Raw genomic sequence first — 19,401 nt, forward strand, 5'->3', positions numbered from 1 at the left:
GAGCTGGTTCAGCTCTAAGAAAAAAAGAGGGCATCATCTGAAAGGGTTACTTCTATAACACACAAAGGCCTATCAGACAACTTATTAAAACTTTGGTGTGTTTCTCCACATCTTTTGAAATTAAAGAACTCAGGAAGAAAATGAATCTCATGCATTAGGGAACAGATAGTGTCCTACTGAAAGGAAACGCTACTCTCGCTTAACTATTAATCATCTCACTTGCCGAACAAAGATTTCCTGTTCAAAAGGTGGACAATGGAATCACATTGTGTTTGTTAACAGACACTGTTCCTCAGTGCAAGATCCCTTGTATCCTGAGCTTCTGTGACTTTTAAGCACATTTTTAACAATAAAATTTTGCAAAAGCTCTTTGACAATGTTTTAAACAGGAGCTCACTGTTTCAAAATAGAGATTAACAACAAGGGAAGATCTTTCCCACTGAAATAACAAGGTTGGATAAGGCCTAAATGTTGTACATTCTCTGTAACATGCAGATGCTTGATAAATCTGGTATTAGTTTCATACTGTACTTAAATGGAGCCAGAAGGCCTGGTGGGTTACTACACGTCTGGCTACAGGTCAGTGAAATGGTTTTGCTTACTGGTCAGAATTTTCAGATGGAAAGATATAGCTAGTATAGCATGATAACTAAAACTTGCCTAAATAACTCATTTGGTATGGAATACAAACCTCAGCTCCAAACTGATCACCTCAACAAATGACAGTCCTGCTCAGTGCCCCAATATTGTGAGCTGCTGAGCGTGCTGACCATGAGAACATGCTTAATTTTAAGCACTTAAGCTGGATCAGGGCCGGCGTATCCAGAACTGTGTGCAGTCTGCCTCCTTTCTCGAAACAGATTCCTACCTTTGACCACTCTGATGCTTCCCAGATAGAAAGGCAGTCCCGTCCTTCACAGTTTTGTACTGTTGCTGGTTTGTTGCCAAGGCAGTAGAGGTCTCTTGTGTTAACGTAGGTGCCATTTTGCAACTGATAAACACAGGTCACTTCCCGGTGCTGGACACCTTTCTCACAAGTAGCAGAGCAGGGACTCCAATGGCCAGTCACCCACCTGGGAAGGAGCCAGAGATGGAATGTTAAAAAACTGGTGGGATAAAACACTATGCTTCACTTAAAAACAGAGAGCTCTTCCTAGATTCGTGGGTTCTTTGATGGTGCTGTGTTGCTGTCACACTGAGATCCTCCAGCCTTTGGGAGCTCAAGTGTGTAAAGCAGAAAAGCATCGGTATATAAATTAATATCCACTCCTGTCTCCATGCTAGACAGAAACACAAACTCTGCATAGTGCCCTTTAACCTCCAGATTCTACAGTGAGGCTGCATTTTTCCCCCAGATAAAGCCAGACTTGTCTGCAGACCATCATACCCCACAAATAATGTTGCCCTTGAGAGGTACCTGGGAAACCCACTGCTACATCTGCATGTACATCTTTTTCTGAGCAGTGGAGCTGTGCTGAGAACCTGGACTGACTGGGTACAAACTGGGATGGTGCCACAGCCCAACACAGCTTTTCTGTACCCGTTACCAGAATCAGATTCTCTAGTCCTATGTTACACGACCTCAAAGCATACAGATTCTCTACAACCCAGAACATTACAATGCAAAGACAAGTCCTGCTTCACTTTCAGTTCACCCTCTCACAGCTGCTGGTAGAGATTTCGCTTTTCATAGTTGGGCTTGCCAGGATGTTTAATTGAAATCTCATCTGTTTGAAGTTCATGGTTTAGGGGCCACAAAAATGGAGAATAACTGGCCATGCTCATTCTTAGAAAATGTGAATTGCACTTAACTGCCAAAGCTCAAGGAGTACTTAAAAAGATAACATTTTCCCTATGGAAAGGATCCTACAAGATTGTTTCAAAGCTGCTGTGGCTCACAAGGATGTGCCATAACCCAGTCTGGGTGGGGTCAGGGGGTATTTCTCTATACCCATCATTTTGCTGAGCCTTTGGGATTCATCTACTTTGTAAGCGCATTTCAGTTGCCATTTCCTTCCCCTTTGATCAAAATGTGCTGGGAACAAATATATGGCTTTTTTTTTCGTGTGTGTGTGTGTGTTGTTTGCTTTGCTATGTGTCTTTAAAAGCTTTTGGCAAACACCCAGCACAAAGTTGTGAGGTGTTGGGCTTCCTCCCAAGGAAGGAAGGTGTTGCTGCTGTGAGCGGTCACCAGCCATGGGTACGCATGGGAAATGAGGAATCCTCACCCTCTGTCTTCCAGCTCAGTGATGAATAAACTGTCTAAGAAGAATCTGAATTAGGAGGTATGTAGGGCAGGAGGATTTTTTTCCTAAAAATAAGCAGCATCGATCTTTACACTTCCTGCAATCTGTCAATGTTCTCTGTAATTACAGGAATTCCTGTATGAAGTGAAAGGCTGGAACAATAACCCTGCACCGGAAAGCTATCATGCCTTTCTCACCAGGTAATTGACCTTCTAGCCTGTTATTTAGGATTGTCATCTAGATTAGTATCCTCATACCATGAATCTTTTACTTGTCATTCAATCCTGGGTTGTCTATTATGATAAGTGGCTCAAATAAGAATTCTCAAAACCAAGTCTGCTCAGAAACACTACTTCATTTTCCCGAAGGATCCCATAGTCCAGGTAGAGCACTGTATGTACCAGCTTATTAACCACATTTCTTTTGCAGTTGACACATCTCCTCAATCAATCAACTGTTTCCCATCTTCTCATTTCTGAATAGGGAAAAATCAGTTCAGCACAGTTTGTAGAAACATCTTCATTGGTGTGATTGTCATGAATTCGTTTCCCAAATGCTGTGACTGATGACCCGGTGTGACAGTACTGACGACTGCGTTGACAGTGACGGCAGAAGCCATTTGGTTTGGGCAGGACGGGGTTGGGCAGGCTGGCCACCTGTCTCTTGTGGAACAGGGCCCCACTCAGATGTTTCTGTGCATTAAAGCAGTTGACACATCTGCGAATTTGCGTTGGCTAAAACAGCTGGCAAGACACCAAACGTGTTTCTCTAGACAGCAGTTTTGGTGCATCTCTGTGGCCGAGCGCTTGGTATTTTGCTTACGGAATGGGAAAATGCCAGCTGGGTAATTGAATACTAGGGCTGAAAGACTGACAAAAATAGCTTTGAAGTGCAGAAACCAGTGTTCATGAAAATTAATAGCCAGGCTCCCTTGATATCAGCCCTGTCACAGCAAATGTGGAGCGAGTTATCTATCTGGGTGAAGGAACCACTCAGCAAGGGCACGGAGGGGGACGAGTGACTTTGCTTTATGAGCTGAATGTGAGTCACAGTTTCTGTACAGGCTCCACCGAACTAATACTCACTTCAGCACTGTGCTCTCTCGCTGTGATCTACAGCCACTGGCAAAAGAAAAAGGGAAAGGGACTGAAAGCAAAGGAGAAAGATAAAAATGCATTCTTGGCAGAGGCTGTCTGTGAGCTTGCATTCAGGATGGGCAGCATGCAGTGTACCAACTATTTCCAAGATGCCTTAAGAGGTAAGGTTATGACTTTCCTTTCGGGAAGGAAAATTCCTTTTTGTTGTTGTTGCTTTTGTGGAGGGGAGAAATCACCTTGTTTCTACCCTGTTCAGTGTTCTCTAGTTAGTGCCGCTCTAGCACAGAGTGTAACAGGAAAACTGGCACAGAAAAAACAAATATCATCATAATCATGAGAGGAATGATTGAACAGGGCATGAGTGAAAACCCAGGGAATCAATACAAAGCTGTGCCTGTGGTGAAAACACAACCTCCAGCTTTTTTGTGGCAGCTGCATGGCCAGTTTCAGCTACCAATCCACGACGTCCATCCCTGATCCAAGCCCAATAGTTACAAATAAAGTGACTCTGCACTGTCAGGGACCTTTGAAACCTCACAGCCCACTCCCTTGTACTGGTGACAACTGCTGCTAACATGGAATCAAAATGCTTAGAAATTTAAGGCTATTTTAAAGTGATGGGTTTAGTTTCACATCCAAGAGATCAGTGACAGATAAAATGTTTGAATAATAGTAATATCAGTAAAGCGGGCTATATTCAAAGGCATCAAGAGGGTGATCACTTTGACCACAAAACTTCGTCTTCTCAGTGGAAACTCTGTTTGGTTCAACGGCTTGTAAAAATGATCTGGCAAGCAAGTAGATGCGAGTCCTATGCGCAGTACTGGCAGTGCCACGAGCTTCCCCCACAGTTCTCCTGAAGCCCCGTTCACAGGCAGCTGAAAATATTATTTTAGTGCCTGTAGAATCGTAGAACCGTAGAATCATTTTGGTTGGAAGAGACGATTAAGGTCATCGAGTCCAACCATAACCTAAATCTAGCATTAAACTATGTACCTAAGAACCTTGTCTATATGACACGGAATCACTGCAACTATATTTCAACAACATCATTCACAACTACGGTGGAAAGACAAGGGATTTATGGATAAAGTGATTAAATATGAAAAATCCTGCCAGTTTCATATTTGGTAAAGGAATGTGCAGCAAGGTATTAGCATGATTACTATCTGCAAGTAATATACACAAAGGGAAGCAAAATGTGATGAACAAATAGTATCACATTATGGTTACTATTAAATTACACTATAGAAGGAGTTTCCTCTCTGCACTGTCATTACACACTTTGAACACACCTGGATATGTTTAAGATTAACTTTTTATTTTTTTAAAAATGGTAAATATTTTTTCTTATGGCAACGTAAAAAATAGTTCCAGTATTCTAACTCAAAACACCAAATTTGCTCTGTATTAGTACATAAGCCAATTAACTGTTGTACACTAAGTTCTGTGTATATCATACAGAGCATTTGTCTTCCAGTTAGATTTTAAGCCTGTAAACTGATCTTAGGGATTGCTTTGACACCACAGGTCTTTTCCGTTTGGTCTTTCCCCCCCGGGTTATAACCTGTCTCCTGCTGGCCCATGTGAGTGCTCGACTTGGAGTCCCTGGAGAGTATCTCATTTTTTCAACAAGTCCTGATTTATGGGACAAACACACTCATCTTTCTCTCAACCACAGGGATGGCTTTACCTGTAGTATTATTGTTTGTAGTCTTACCTCTGTAAAGATTCAAGAGCTAGATGATCCCTGCTAGTGGTGAGATTTAGGAAGAAAATGATGAGCTTTTAAGCACAGATTTTTTGACCCAGTCAGTGGCTGTCTTTCTAGCTAAAAAATGTCCAGAAAGGTGTGTTTTTCTACAGCCTCAAAAAGCTGGGATGGGCAGGACATGCAATCTGAGATGGCTGTTTTAAATCTTTGTCTTCTGAGTCTTCCTCAGCCTCTGACCTCTCAGTATCTCTGCAGAGGAATTGGGAGTTTTTCTTCTAATCTGCTTTGGCAACACTCATCTGGCAGGCCCCTGAGGCAAACTTGAAATATATTTTGGAGGTTCAGTTCATCATTTGATCTTTCTGGATTAGTCATTAACCTTGAATTATCCACTCTACCTACTTGCCTAAGACTCCCACATTTTCTAGGAAATAAATTGTCTACAGCACTACGTACATAAACCCAGAGGAGATGAATGTCTGCAAATGAAGACTTGTAGCTAAGGATTTGGGAAAAAAATGCTATGGAGATAAAACGGGTCAAGGCTGAAGGATAGGGTGGAGGAGTGCGATCTAAAGATGTGAGGTCACTTCTCAAGAGATTTGTAGCCTTTTATAACACAAAGCCATTACATGTTCTAGGGTAAATATTGCACCCCATTACATTTCACCTGGTTATTTCTGTCTCGAGATCTCTGGAAAACTGGTGCTTTCTCTGGGCAGCCTGTTCCAGCACCTCACCACCCCCATGGGGAAGAATTTCTCATATCTAATATAAATCTCCTCTCTTTCATTTTAAAGCCATCACCCCTCATCCAAATCTAAAGCAGACTAATCTGAGGGTCCTATTTCTAATAGATTTTATTGCATGCATTTTGGTTTAACATATGCTGTTGCACTGATGTACAGGTGAGGATAACTCCAGGTCTAGTTAGCACTGGTTGTCTTTAGCGCCAGTTTGTGATGCAAAATCACGTCAAATTCACTCTTAGTGTTCCGAGGTACCTGGGTGAAACTGTGCCTCTATTGATGTTGGGCAAAACTCAGACCCATTTGCAGTGGGGCCAGGATTTCACATTGGATAATTTTAGCAAGGAGAACTGGAAAAGATTTCTGAGAATCAGTCACATGGAACTGACAGATATTTTTTGCTTACAGCTATCAAACTAAATTCATGCTTGAATACGTAGAAGCAAGAAAACTCTGTTTACAAATGGAGTCATAATTTCCACGAAATATGCACAATCTTCTATTGTATCTTTCTCTCCCTACACAGTTCTGAAACTTTCCACCATTTCTCTGCCGTACTGGGGTCAAAATAATCAGGTGAATCTTGACTTTTGGGAACAGGTTGTGCTACACCCAGTCACTAGAAGGTTTGGGGTTTTTTTGGAAAAAAGTACAAGGAATCTAGTAGAATAATACAGCTGCTGATGTCGAAAGTAGGACTCCAAGACTAACATTCCTGTCTGATTGCCTTTATAAACAGTGCTCAGTAATTTTCCAGTACAGTAGTCATTCTGCTAACAGACTTGCCAACTTTCACTCACACAGGTTTCTTTTTTTTTCTTTAGTGATTATCATTTTGACAGCTTTATTTCTGAAAATTTCCCACCAATTATAAGATCAGCCACAGGATAATGTTTTATAATTTACATGCAGATCACCATAACTCAGTTTCTGAGGACTCGCCGTGGCGTCGGTGTGAGAAGGTATCCTTGCTGGCAGCTGCCTCACTACATCAAGGCGCAGAAATCAACATTTTCAGAGCCCTTTTGCAGCGAGTTATCCCTGCCCTGATCCATGGCTGGTGTATCTTTGATGGGACAACTGGTGTCCAGCTCCATTCCCTGCCTTTCCAGGAAGGTGGTGCCTTTTCCTTAGCTCACACCAAAGGATGAAAACAGTGTGAAGACCACCACAGCAGGCAGCAGTAGGAGTGAATTTCACAATTAAATATTTTGCTAGATTATCCTGCTAATCCTACTTTGTGGGTAAAGACTACATTTGGCCTGAAGAGCCTCAAACCAAAGCAACACGTTTAACATTTAACATTTTAAAACAAGGAAATGTTTAACCATAAGGTAGTTGAGTCAAACATTATAACAGGAAAACTGTGATGTAAGGCAGCGTGGGGGTTTACACCAAAGCTATGAAACCTCTCTCTTAACTCCATGTTAAAACTGACGCCAAATTAGTTTCTGCTCTAGCAAGTCACCTTGAATTATTTGATTTAAATGCATTCAGCAGCAGCCAATAAGCCCTCATTCTAGTCTCTGTTCCCAAGCCTTCTCTTACTCTTCTTCCAGAATTGCTTCATTTAGTTGGATTTCTGGATTTGCTTAAAAAAGTCTTTATATCTTTCAGTAGCTAATTACCTACTGATTGTCCATTGCTGTACTCGATGAACCACCTACAACCTGGAACACAAGTGATTTTGTCTCCTTCTAGTGGATGGTGATAACCAGATGTGCCCATGACAAGACAGCAGCTACTCACTCACGAAGGTACCCAGAAGTGTCTCAGACTTTCTGGTCTACAGGATTTGGCTTCTACTCCTGCAAGACCGGAGGGAGACCCTCAGCACTGCCCGTGGCCAGCAGCCCCGTCCGGGTTCCCTGAAGAGCTGCCACCAGGGCGCAGCATCTCCCGCTCGCTCAGCCGCCTGCAGCCACCGTGGCTCGCACAGTGTCCAGCACAGTCCTGGCAAATTCATTAAGCTCAAACAGATTCTAGAGATCCCAACTCCAGTTTTGGGAAATACTTCAAAATGAGCTCTTACGTGGTGCCTCCTTGGATCAGAGGGTGCTAACATTACTGTTTATGCCAGATTTCCAGGCTAAAATGATTTGAAACCCTCCCCATGGCTGTTCCTTCTTTTCTTTTTTCATGTAACCAAATTCAAAACACACCAAAGGAGATGTTTCTTAGCACAAAGCACAGATAAGGTTTTGAACTCATTGCCACTGGACTTTATGGATGATAAACATTTGTACAGGTTCCAAAAGAATCCGACTGCACTAATGAAAGAACATAACCATTTGGAAGCATTAAATGTCTAGCTCAGTCCCTTCAGTTAACAGACACTCCCAATATGTCCCTCCAATTTAGTATAATTTCCATACAGCCCTGCAAGTAATTTGCTAACATTCTCAAGGAGTTTTCCATCATACTGCTCCCCCCCCAGCAATTCTATTATTTGCAAGATTTTCACCTCACAAAATAAACTCAAAACTGTTCTACTCACCATCTCCCTGGATGATAACACGAACAAATATGGTGCAAACAGACCAGAATCAGGGACACTGACTGATTTCTGTATTCTTGGGCTGTTAACCAGGGCACTGTCAGAGGTATATGGTGGGCTCTAAAGGAAGAGGTGGACTCTCAGACAGTAGGGATCATACAGATCAGAACCATGAGCTTAAATCAGTCCAGGAAGCAGAGCAATGGGCACTATCAACCATCAGACACTGAGGCACTGTGCTTTGAGAGGTCACCAGCCTTTTGGGCAGGTGGTTGTGGTGCTGAGCCAGCTGGCGCCTTGGCTGACCCTGAACTAGCTTCATTTTTTCCCCAGCAGGAATCACTGTGATGCATAAGCCCTTGGAGAGAATGGTGTTGGATTCCAGTCCATGGATGGAAAAGTGAAAGGGGAAGAAGAGAGGAAGAGAGGAAGAACGGAGGAAGAACGGAAGAGGAACAGAAGAGGAGGAGAAGAGGAGGAGAGGAAGAGAGAAGGGAAGAGAAGAAGAGGATAAGAGATCCACACAACCACAGACCTGACCCCAGCAGCGTGCCAGTTTTTAGAGCGGATTTGGAGGGAAACAATAATCAAGGACATAGTGGTAAATGGATGCAACATAGGTATCCTCCAGGTAAAACTCATTGGCTGTATTTCTTTGATTAAAATAACAACTTTTCCAGGCAAAGGAAGCGTGGTAGATTTAATCTATTTGGTTATCAGTCAAGAACTCCTTTTGCTGCGCTGGAAATGCACATGTAAGTTAGAAAAACTGGTGATATGCTAGGAAACATGGATATCAATGTGTAAATCATATGGCAGGTGAGAGCAGGCCACAGTGTAATGCTGTAAAGAAATATCAGGTATCAAAGGAATCCAGATTAGTTACCAGTGGATTTCCTGAAAGATGTCTTGCATTTGATCTAATTTAGTATGTTTAGGAGCCTTTAGTATGTTTAGGAGCCTTTAGTATGTTTAGGAGCCTTCCAGTGAGGGAAGGAGACTGTGGAGCAAAATCAGAAAGGAGTTAATGAATTGCTATTGGTAGCAGCAGAAAACTAACCCTTGGATTCAGGAGATACTTTCAAGTCCTGAATGGTAAAAATAAGGACTTGGGTCTCCTGCGGTTTTCTGTAGACGAAGGCAGGGATTTCTGGCTTTCATGCCGCTGTTAGGCATCTCTGTAGGAACACCACATACTCAGCAGGTCTTTGAAAGAACTCAACCTCTATTCAAATCTATTACAACAAAGAGGAGAGAAAATAATGGTGTTTGCATACACCATTACAAGTCTAACAGTTGGGAAATTTCGTGTGTTTTTGGTTGTTTTCCTGCATTAGAGGGGAGCAACTTCATATTCATAGACCCAACCAGGCTTGTTGAAGTGTGTGGCCACTGGCCGACCTATGTTTTCAGTAATAACAGCTGATGTGATCTGTGATTTCTGAGTCTTGTGCCAACATGAGTGCTGGGCTTGCCTATATATTTGGGTTGGTGTTCAGTGTGCTGGAAACAACCCATACGCACCGCATGCAAGAATCCAGATTCCATCTGGTTACAGCAGGGTTTTGTAAAAAATATCTAAAGAGCTAGGCAAAGGATTAGAATAAAGAGGTGCTAATAGGGTGCAGTTGGGACAGGAAAGGAAGCTGTAAAGAATTTAATGGAAAAAGAGGGTCAAGGAACATAAAAAATAAAATAGGAAGAAAAAGAGGCATTTTTTTTAAAAGGTGAAAGAGTAACAATAATAAAGAATGAAAGATTCTTTTATTTTTGCCAGTTTCAACACAACCCTCAAGAAAATTCTGTTCTCTGACGTTTAATTTTAAAACATGTCAGCGTATCCAATCCTTTTTTCAAACCTGTTATGTTTTTTTCAGATGCTGGGTTGGAGTTGCAGAGCTCTAATCTTCTCCTTGGCCTCATGAAACTACTGTCCCCTGCGCTATTTGGCTCTCCCAAGAGGTGGCTGAAGTTCAAAGGGATATATAATTTGCAAAGCACTTTGGGATCGTGCAGGAAGAAAGACACTGTTATTAATATCGTACTATTTTTTTTTTCTCCAGATCACTTTACATATGTAACATGGGTTATTGTTTTTTTTATTTTTATTACAATCTCAACAGCAATAGGCTCCTCCTCTTCTTACATTTATACAACATGATCTCACTCCATCCCAAGGACTATGCAACCCAGATTTATACATGGACTGAGCGAGGAAGCAAAGGGATGGTGTGGGAGAGAGAATTAAATTCACACAGCACATCCGAAAGAGAAACACAGACTGAATGTCCTATGACCCAGTGCTGTGCTGGCCACAAGGTTCTCCCCTAAATTCTCTGTAAGGTGATTCTTTTACGTTTTGAGTAAAAGTGTAAATGTAGATCAAAATGCCCCAAACAGAGCAGGTATACTACAGAAAGGAACACATTGTTCCTTCTTCTGCACTCAGGTAAAGGGCTTAGGCCTGAGTGGAAATGGGAAAGGACCTTATTGTAACAAGATGCTACAATAATTTTACTTGAAACCCTAAAACAAATTCAAGGCTTATAAAAAAAGCATTGACATGGTGAAAGAGAATGGTTTCTTTAAGATGTTCTTGGTCAGAGAATATGCTAAGCATGCATTTCTAATATCTGGGTGGGCAAACGCAAGTGGAAATTTAAATTCTACAGAGGCACAGGGAATGTGCTTCTGAAAATGTTTCCAGTCAAAAGCATTTTAAGTGTGAAAGTGTGGTCTACACAGAGGGAGTGAGACAGTGTGGTCTATCAGATCATCAGCAAGGATTTTGTAGCCTTTACGGGTACTAAGCACATTTGGTGTTCACTGTCATTGCTCTGACAAAACATGGACCAATGATAGTACCACCGTGACAGTGCTAATTGCTCCTGGGGACAACCGTACTAAATTGTGTCTATAAATTGCCTGGTAACTCCATATAGAAGAGATATCTTGGAATCCACAAAATAACACAGTCTGGATACAGGAACAGAGCATTCTTTTCTCAGGAGGTTTTGTGTGATTTAACCTAAGCCACTGTCACTGCCTGGACAGGCAGCAAGGTCATGATGAAAGTGTGCAACAAAGAGGGGACTTCACCAGGGGCCGAGGGTCATGGAGAACCCGTTGAGAAACAGCACGGTGGGTCTCATGGCACTGACAGACCTGGTGACCGAGACCTCCCTTTGTTGCCCTCAGCTAGCAGAGGCAGAAGCTGACTACTTCCTCCAGAGCTTTGTAAGCTGCTTTTCTTCACCCCTACCACCCAGAACCCCTCCATACACCTGCCTGGGCTCACTCCAGTCTCCTCCTAATGGTTTCACAAAAGGTCTACAAGAAATTTCATGCTGATGCTCCTTGTTTCTGCCTTTCTGAGAGAAAGGCATGACAGAAATCCGAGCATCGCTGAATTTAGGAAACTTTCTCATGGAAATGACAGCTGTTTCCTTGAAGTCACTGAGAGCCTGGCTCTCCTTACACACCCAGAAGCACACAGGTATCTTGTTATACCTTTCAGTAGCACTGAGAGCAGTGTGGCCACAATATGGTGCAGCAGCAATAAGAGGCAGTGCAGACAGAAAATGAAACCTGGAACGGCCCGGCCTTATTGATGCATTACCTGACACTGGATATTCCAGCTTCAGGGCACTTCAATCAGAGTGCAGGTCTAATTAGAAGGAATTGTGCTGTTTCTCATTTTCCCTATTGTTTCTGCCAGCAGGAGTAGCTTATATCTTATTATACAAGATGCAACAGATAGAAAGTTGTTTTGAATATGCTTTTTTAGATATTGTTGAGCTTTATCCTATATTGATTTTGTGTTCTAACTACTATTAAAAGTGGAGCATCTACACTACTCCACAATGCTAAACATTACTGCAGAGAGAGAGTGAACTTTTTGTTAGCAGACAAACTGAACAAATTAATCTGCCTTCCTGCGTTTTGTCATTTTGGCCAGAAATAGCTTTTTTTTTTTTTTTTTAATATATATACATTGCAGATCACAATTAATTCAGCTAAAAGTGCTTGCTAAACTAAAAAGAGAGCTTTTTATTATTTTTAGAACTTATTACTATTAGATCTCTAATTACTCCTGCTGATGCAGAAAAGCAAAGTAGTGAGGAAAGCATCTAAAATGAGCTTCATCATAACTTCTTGATTACAGCAACATTCAAGTATGTTTCCAAAACTATGCAGGTGTTTCTAGATACTGTATAAAGTTCATACAAAGAAGAGACACTTGTTGCCTAGAGACTCCCAGTCTGAATGATGCCAATACAGATCAGGCACACAACACAGCAGGTCAGCTATAGCAGCTTGAAGGCTGTGAGTTGTTCGCAGTGGTTTTTTGTAGCATTGTTTGATAATTAATCAGACCTTACTCTGTGCTGATTCAAAATTAAAAAAAGGTTAGATATGCAGTCACTGCACTCTAGTCTTATATTGCAAGCTGCTCCATCACCCAGGAGGCAGCCAAGGGTAAAAGAAAACCATCCCCAAACAATACGGGAAGACAGCTTGTGTGGAATCTGGCCTTACTGGCCACAAATTAAATGGACTCTGAGGTAATGAAAATCTGACCTGCTTAACAAAAGGAAATGAATATTACAGCTGGTTACCATGGCTAACAATATGTCCCAATACTTTTAGACATTTCCATCATGTTCACCAGACGGCAGCTTTGGAAATGGGCAATTTGTGAAGAAAAAGGATATTGGGTTTTATTTTTTAACTCCTTACCGTGACTGGCAGGGGTGTGTGTTACATTTCCTGACCTGGGGCTCGGGGCGATTCACTCGTTGGCAGTCACTGTCATTCACCAGTGTCATGGTCTTGTTAATAATTCGAGTACAGGACACAATGGTTTTCCGTTCACCTGCAAGTCAAATAAAAAATAACTCTGAAAAAGGTAACCAGTGGCTAAGAACAAAACCATGTCAACCAGTTAACCGAAACTCAAAAGCTCCCTGCTATGTCTACAAGATGTAATCTACACAGACCTACCATCTCTGCAAGCAATCTTATTTCCCACTTCTGTCTTATCTCAGTACTGTTCTGTTGGGTTTTGTTCGGTTTCGTTTTCTTTTTTTTTCAGAAAAGCTACAAATCTTTCCCCAATAATTGTGAGATTGTGTGCTTCACAGGAACAACACATTGGGCTTTCTCTTTCTAGTGTTTAAGGTGGAAACAAGCTTGAAAACAATTTGCTTTTATTTCTGGTTCCTCCTCCACACGTAGCTGTGCCCTGTAATCACCTTGGACAGATGTTCCAGCTGTGTAACCTGAAGCCACACAACCACCCACCACTCCGTGACTGATAATGACAGGACAGCTGCCTCCTGCTGCTCCGCAGTCAGGAAGAGACAGGTTGAAAAGGAGTGACCGAGTTCAAGAGTGATAAACTGGGCTTGTGTGTGTTTCACCAAGAGCTGAAATTAATTAAGCCACCAAAATATTTTTTTTTCCTATCCTCTGGTCCTCCAGACATAGTACTTTAAAAACGCTGCCAACAGGCAACATCTCTGGAGTGGGCAGCATTTCTCACATCTCTGTGCGTCAGGATTTTCAGGGCAGCAGTGTGGCCCTCAGGGTTCAGGAAAGCTGTGTTGCAGGACAGCATGACAGTGACCAGATGTGACAAGGAAAATGCCATCTCTGCACCATGTGACTTTGCCTTACTGCTAATTATTTTGGTTCCTCAGCTCTTCTTCTTAACCCTGAGTCTGCATCAAATTGAGTTCATTCATTATCTGCAGTAGATAATAAAAAATAACTCAAATTCTGTTAATAAAAATTTTGTGAAAGTCTACCTGGAAGGAAAAAGGCTCTTCCCAGCTCAGGTAAGTAGTAAAAGCATCTGACAACCAAAGTATTTGAGATCAATTGTCATCCAAGCTACTACTTGTGGGAGCCATATTGCCAGGTACTGATTTGATTCAAAGATGTGGCAACCTTGCAACACAAATCAAAAGAGCCACAATTTCCCTGCTAATTCCTGTGAAACTTTAATGGCTCTAAGAAATTAGGGCAGTGAACCTGCAAATGTCAAGATGAGCACTCTCTCCTTGTGTCACGTAATATGATAAATAAAGTGGGTCCACTGGTGAGGAAAGACTGGCCAGAATGCATGGAAATGATCCATTTTCCTCAGGGAAAAACCTACTTTATCCCACACTGAAAATTCAATGGACAGTGGCTGACAAACCAGTCTCTGGTTTCACAGGCATCAGTTCCCCCCAGGGTTTCAGCAAATCTGTCTCAGCACATCCCAGTGATCATCTGAACAGCATGATTTGCAATGTGCTCATGTATTCCCAGAAAGTCCATCCCACATTCAGAGCATCTGATGCAATCTCCAGGAGCTGTCACAGCAGCGCTGCCCCCATTTCATCCTTGGGGAAGGAAGTGTCTTTGGGTGAACATGCCTGAACACCTGCGAAAATTCTGCTCCAAAAATGTGACGGAGATTTGAGATATGGGGCTGTGCACGGTGCCTTAAGCCATTTGTGGAGCACTGATCCAGGTGCAGATCCAGTCTACAGTAATGAGCCGACAAAGCTACATCCCTGCCAAAATGCCGGGTGAAAATTAACTGTGGGGACATGGATGATAGCTGGGAGAGCTGGTGAGAAGGAGCTCTTCTTTGAGGTCATTATGGCAACATCCATTCACATGGCTCATTTTCTTCATGCTTTGGCAACACTGTCTTCTGCAGGCATCTCTCTAACGGCTGCTGTCTGCAAACACCGGCCTGCAAGTCCCACCAAGCTTCCAAATGGCCTTACCTCCTCCACACTGCACGCTGCAGCCTTCCCATCCGCTGTGCGTCCAGATGTACAGAGAATCCTGTTGCTTTTCTGGCTCGCTTCTGTTTTCAGCAGTATAGTTTACAGGAATGGTGTATTCATAATGAATTCCATAATTCTGGTCATGAAATAGCAGCACCTGGTTCGGCAGGAAAAGGAAAGCTGTTACAACACACTGTGTACTGGGAAAGCCAAGACTGCAGAGACAGTAATGCTGGAAATGCTGTCTCGGGCCAATATTTCTAAAATACGAGTACCTTGTGAAAGGCAACCAAATCTTTATCTAGAAACCTGAAATTACAGTGGTATTGGTAAAACAGGGCATCTGCGGGAGCAATAACTGCTTATAATTTGTGAACATTTAAAACAGCCATGGAGATGTCTGAACCTGGAATTCAGTGCATAAAGTTAAGTCTCAAATGCGATCAGCAGGCCACTGGCTATCTAAAGAGAAATAGTAAGACAACAGGAAGCAATAAGTCAGCAGTTTTCACATAATAACTATTTTAATAAGCATCTAGAGTTAAAACATCATTCATCATCCTGCCCTTGTTTTCTAGAAAGCAAGTTGTCTGCAAACCTCAGGTAGAGACTCATGCTTATGGCTGAGCACCTTTGTAGAGAACGGGGAAAATCTGGGTTAACTCTGTACTGTTTATGGATCACAGTCCTGGGCAGCCTGCTCTACGCCACCCTGCTTGAGCAGGGCGTTTGGACAAGAGAATCTTCAGAAGTTCCTTTCGACTTCAACCATTGTGTGATTCTGTGAGCTGCAGCATTTACAGTTGCGTTTGCGCTGGGCTGCAGCAGTCCCTGGCTTGAAGGCAGAAATGTTTCTGACACATTTGGAGGAACAAGGTGATCCTTCTCAAAGTAAAACAACTAATGCAAAAAAAGAAGTCACATGCCTCCTGGGAAATGTGGCACTCAAACCGAGCATGTCTGTTCCTGCTGATGTCTATTCCTGCTGACAAGCTGTAGGAACAGGATTTTATTGTCTCAGGAACCTGAGGTTGACAAGGAAGAGCCATATCATCCAGCTGCTGGCAACGTATATATTTTCATACTCTGAGTATTTCTAGAGGAAGGTGAAACCTGCTTCCAACAGCAGGCTGATTATTTCCTATGGAGGCATATGTGATGTCTCTAGCATTATTACTCCAAAACTCGCTGACTATTAAAAAAGGCAGAGGAACAGAGAAAATGATTAATTTTTCACCATAGGTTGATGACAATTCTCGTCATGTTTTGATTTACATTTTGGCCTTTGTTTGGCTCTCCCTTTCACTGCCTTGAGTCAGAAGTGATTAAAAGACATCGAATGGAGTAGGAGGCCCATGGAATCCGAGTTACCACACTATTAACAGATGCCATAGAAGCACTACTGTAATGTCGACCATGTGGCTTTAGCCTCACTTATAGCTATTATCCCATAATCTCAGCAGCATTAGACAGGTGAATTCTGCTGGCTCTTGTCACCTGCTGAAATAGGAGCAGCACCTTATCAAAGAAGATACTTTAAGCAGAGCTATCATAAGTGAAGCAAACAGCTCCTCAATTAAAAAAGGCAAATTTGCAAGTGCTGTTTTCTCTTGACAATAATTGTTTCCCATCAGATTGGCAGAAATCACTCCTACTTAACCAATAATCTCACTAAAGCTGTCATAAGCTCATTTAACCAGAAAAATAACCACATGTGCAGAAGGAAGGGGTCCAGCTTGCAGGCATCGACGTCCTGGTGGTCTATGCAGTGAACACTGTGGGGCTACACAAACTTAGCACCCCTGAGTTGCTCTGCACAGTGCATAACCTTGGGCAGGAATGTGCCTTCCAGAAAATGTGGGGAGAAAAATATGATTTTGCTTCAGCTACATAGGGAGCCTTACTACCAGAACTGAAACCCAAGGTTGAAACTAGCCAGTCATCATTACAGTTTCAAAGATGAATGTTTTTTCTTTTTTTTTTTTTAACACAATTCAAAATACCAGGCAGTCAGAGACAGAGAATGCAAGTCCCGCTCTGGCTTTCTTTAAGTGCATGAGACACAAACAGCTTGTTCTACAGATCCGATCAATCAGCTTTGTATGAAGCATCTTTATGCTCTGGGAGCGTTTGGTTGTCCTCTGTTGCCAGGAGGAGGTCTAGCACAGGCCCAGTTACACACACATCAAGTTCTCCAAGAAATATACTTACACCAATGCACTTGGAGTAATGCCTCAAGTATTAAAAAGCAGCTAAAAAGAAATCCTTATTATCTCAATATGGGTGCAAGACTAGTGAATCTGAAGGCCCATATGAAACCAATTTCATGCAATTTTGTAGCCATATATAATTGGGGTGTATGTGTGCGTGTGCATAATTGGTTTCAAATGCAGGTCACAACGGACTGACTGAAGCTTCTGGCTCTTTGTCAGTCCAGTGTATTTCACCACTGTTTGAACAACAGTTTTCTATTTAGAGGTAACTGGTAACCATCCTGCCTTTCCTGTGTTGAAAGAATGAAACCCAGTACCCTGTATCAAGGAAAAGATTAATATCCGATTTGAAGAAAAGACTTCACGTGTGCCTTGTTTATGACTGGCAGTGATTTTAAGCCACAAGTTTTTTTAATGGTCTGGTAACTTTTACTTTCCTCCTTTTTAATAATTTCTGGGGAGGAAGGTGAAGAAGGAAAATTTCCTCCTCTGTACCTGGAAAGGATACCCATGGAGAACCTCATAATTACTAGTTTCCTATGTTAGTTACTTACTCCTTAATGAAGGGGAAATAAGTATTTCTTTATAAACAAATCTCTACTAATGCTGAAGTCTGCAAAATGCTGGTACCAGATTTGACTGCAGTACAACTCAACCAAGTAACACCCTGGAAGGTTCCAAGAGCAGGCAAAGGAACCCTGCACAGCATCTTCACAAATGGCACCTGTGCAACCCCTTTTTCTTATGTGACATTAGGAAGACCTTGGTAGTACAAGATACTTTGCCAGAGTCCTAGTTTCAGGAGGGAAGACTTATCTTAAGGCTAAAGTCAAGCAAAAGGTGATTTTTCTGATGATGAAGAAGGCTCCTGTATACACCTCACTTGTGTGGGCAGACCTTGACTTACATGGCTGAGTCAGGAAGCCAATATTTTGACACAGAGAAAGCACTGACAAAGTGGAGTATTGTGATTATTTTGTATGTGTACAAAAAGTTCAAGAAAATTTTGAGCTTTTCAAACTGGGCCATGAAATGTTGCACAATGAACACCAGCAAGCCAAAAAGTTCAGGTGAGGAAAGGGAGAGACACCTGATTTTTAGCAGTACTTACAGACAGCCTTCCATAGCAAAAAGTCATAAGGAAAAGAAACAGCACACAGAAAAATGCGATTGGATAAAAAAGTTACAGGCAACAATGCATACATTAAAATACCCCATGTTTGTACGCAAACCTCGCCATGGAAACTGTAAAGCCTTTTACAGACTTTCTACTAGTAACGCACATATGAGATAGACATTATTACAGCTATTTTACAGAGAGAAACATTAAGGTTACCACCAACATTAGGGGACTGGCTCATGAGTCACATCGCCCATTAGTGACAAGACTGGGACTATGATCCTGTTCTTCTTGTCACGCATGTTCTCATACAGCCGCCATATGACTATTTATAAAATTACATGCCTGGTTAGCAGAAGGACTGTGTTGAACAATAGGAAAAACTTTCAAAAACACCTTAAAAATGAAAAAAAAAACAAACAAACAAACAAAAAAAAAAAACAACAAAACATAAACCAAGAAACATTTATGTGTGTAACTAAGTCACTATGGAGGCTCAAATTCACATGTGTCATCTGTACATGCCAAATCTGCACCTCTTCTGTTAGAGCAACAGTGTGCTTAAATGCAGAATAAGTTCTGGCGTAAGCTGAGAAGATATTTTCTCAAATATCCTTTCAGGTGTGTGAGCAGGTATGTCCATGAAATGAACAAGGCCTCTGAAAATCTATGTCCTCTAGAATGGACCTGTCACATTGCCTGTGACACATTATAGGATTATCCTGTACTGGACACAAGTCTCCTGGGACTCTGCATGTTCTCCCAGAATAAAGCATCATTCTCTATTCTATGAAAACATCATTTATTTTTAAGCAGGGAGCTGGGTTTCTCCAGCCTTTGCAATGCTGTAAAAGAATGCAAAGAGAGGCACTACAGCATACCTTTAAAAAACTGGTGAGGAAGCAAACAGTCAAAATTAACTTTCAGCTAGAATATAAACCCTAGCTGTTGCATCACTTAAGAAACACAAACAAAGG

At 41.9% G+C, this 19,401-nt stretch overlaps 1 protein-coding gene across 1 annotated transcript in view; it reads right to left on the reverse strand.

Moving 5' to 3' along the window:
- The window catches only part of ADAMTS17 (ADAM metallopeptidase with thrombospondin type 1 motif 17), a 179,318-nt gene that overhangs the window by 25,224 nt on the left and 134,693 nt on the right, over positions 1–19,401 (reverse strand). The window contains exons 18-20 of the mRNA XM_082060557.1: positions 15,089–15,248; positions 13,044–13,179; positions 869–1,073 (exon numbers count right to left, since the gene is read on the reverse strand). Coding sequence (XP_081916683.1) covers positions 869–1,073; positions 13,044–13,179; positions 15,089–15,248 — 501 coding nt within the window. The remainder of the gene's footprint in view (positions 1–868; positions 1,074–13,043; positions 13,180–15,088; positions 15,249–19,401) is intronic.

This window comes from Streptopelia decaocto (genome assembly GCF_964273445.1).
Source record: "Streptopelia decaocto genome assembly, chromosome: 9".
Taxonomy (NCBI): domain Eukaryota; kingdom Metazoa; phylum Chordata; class Aves; order Columbiformes; family Columbidae; genus Streptopelia; species Streptopelia decaocto.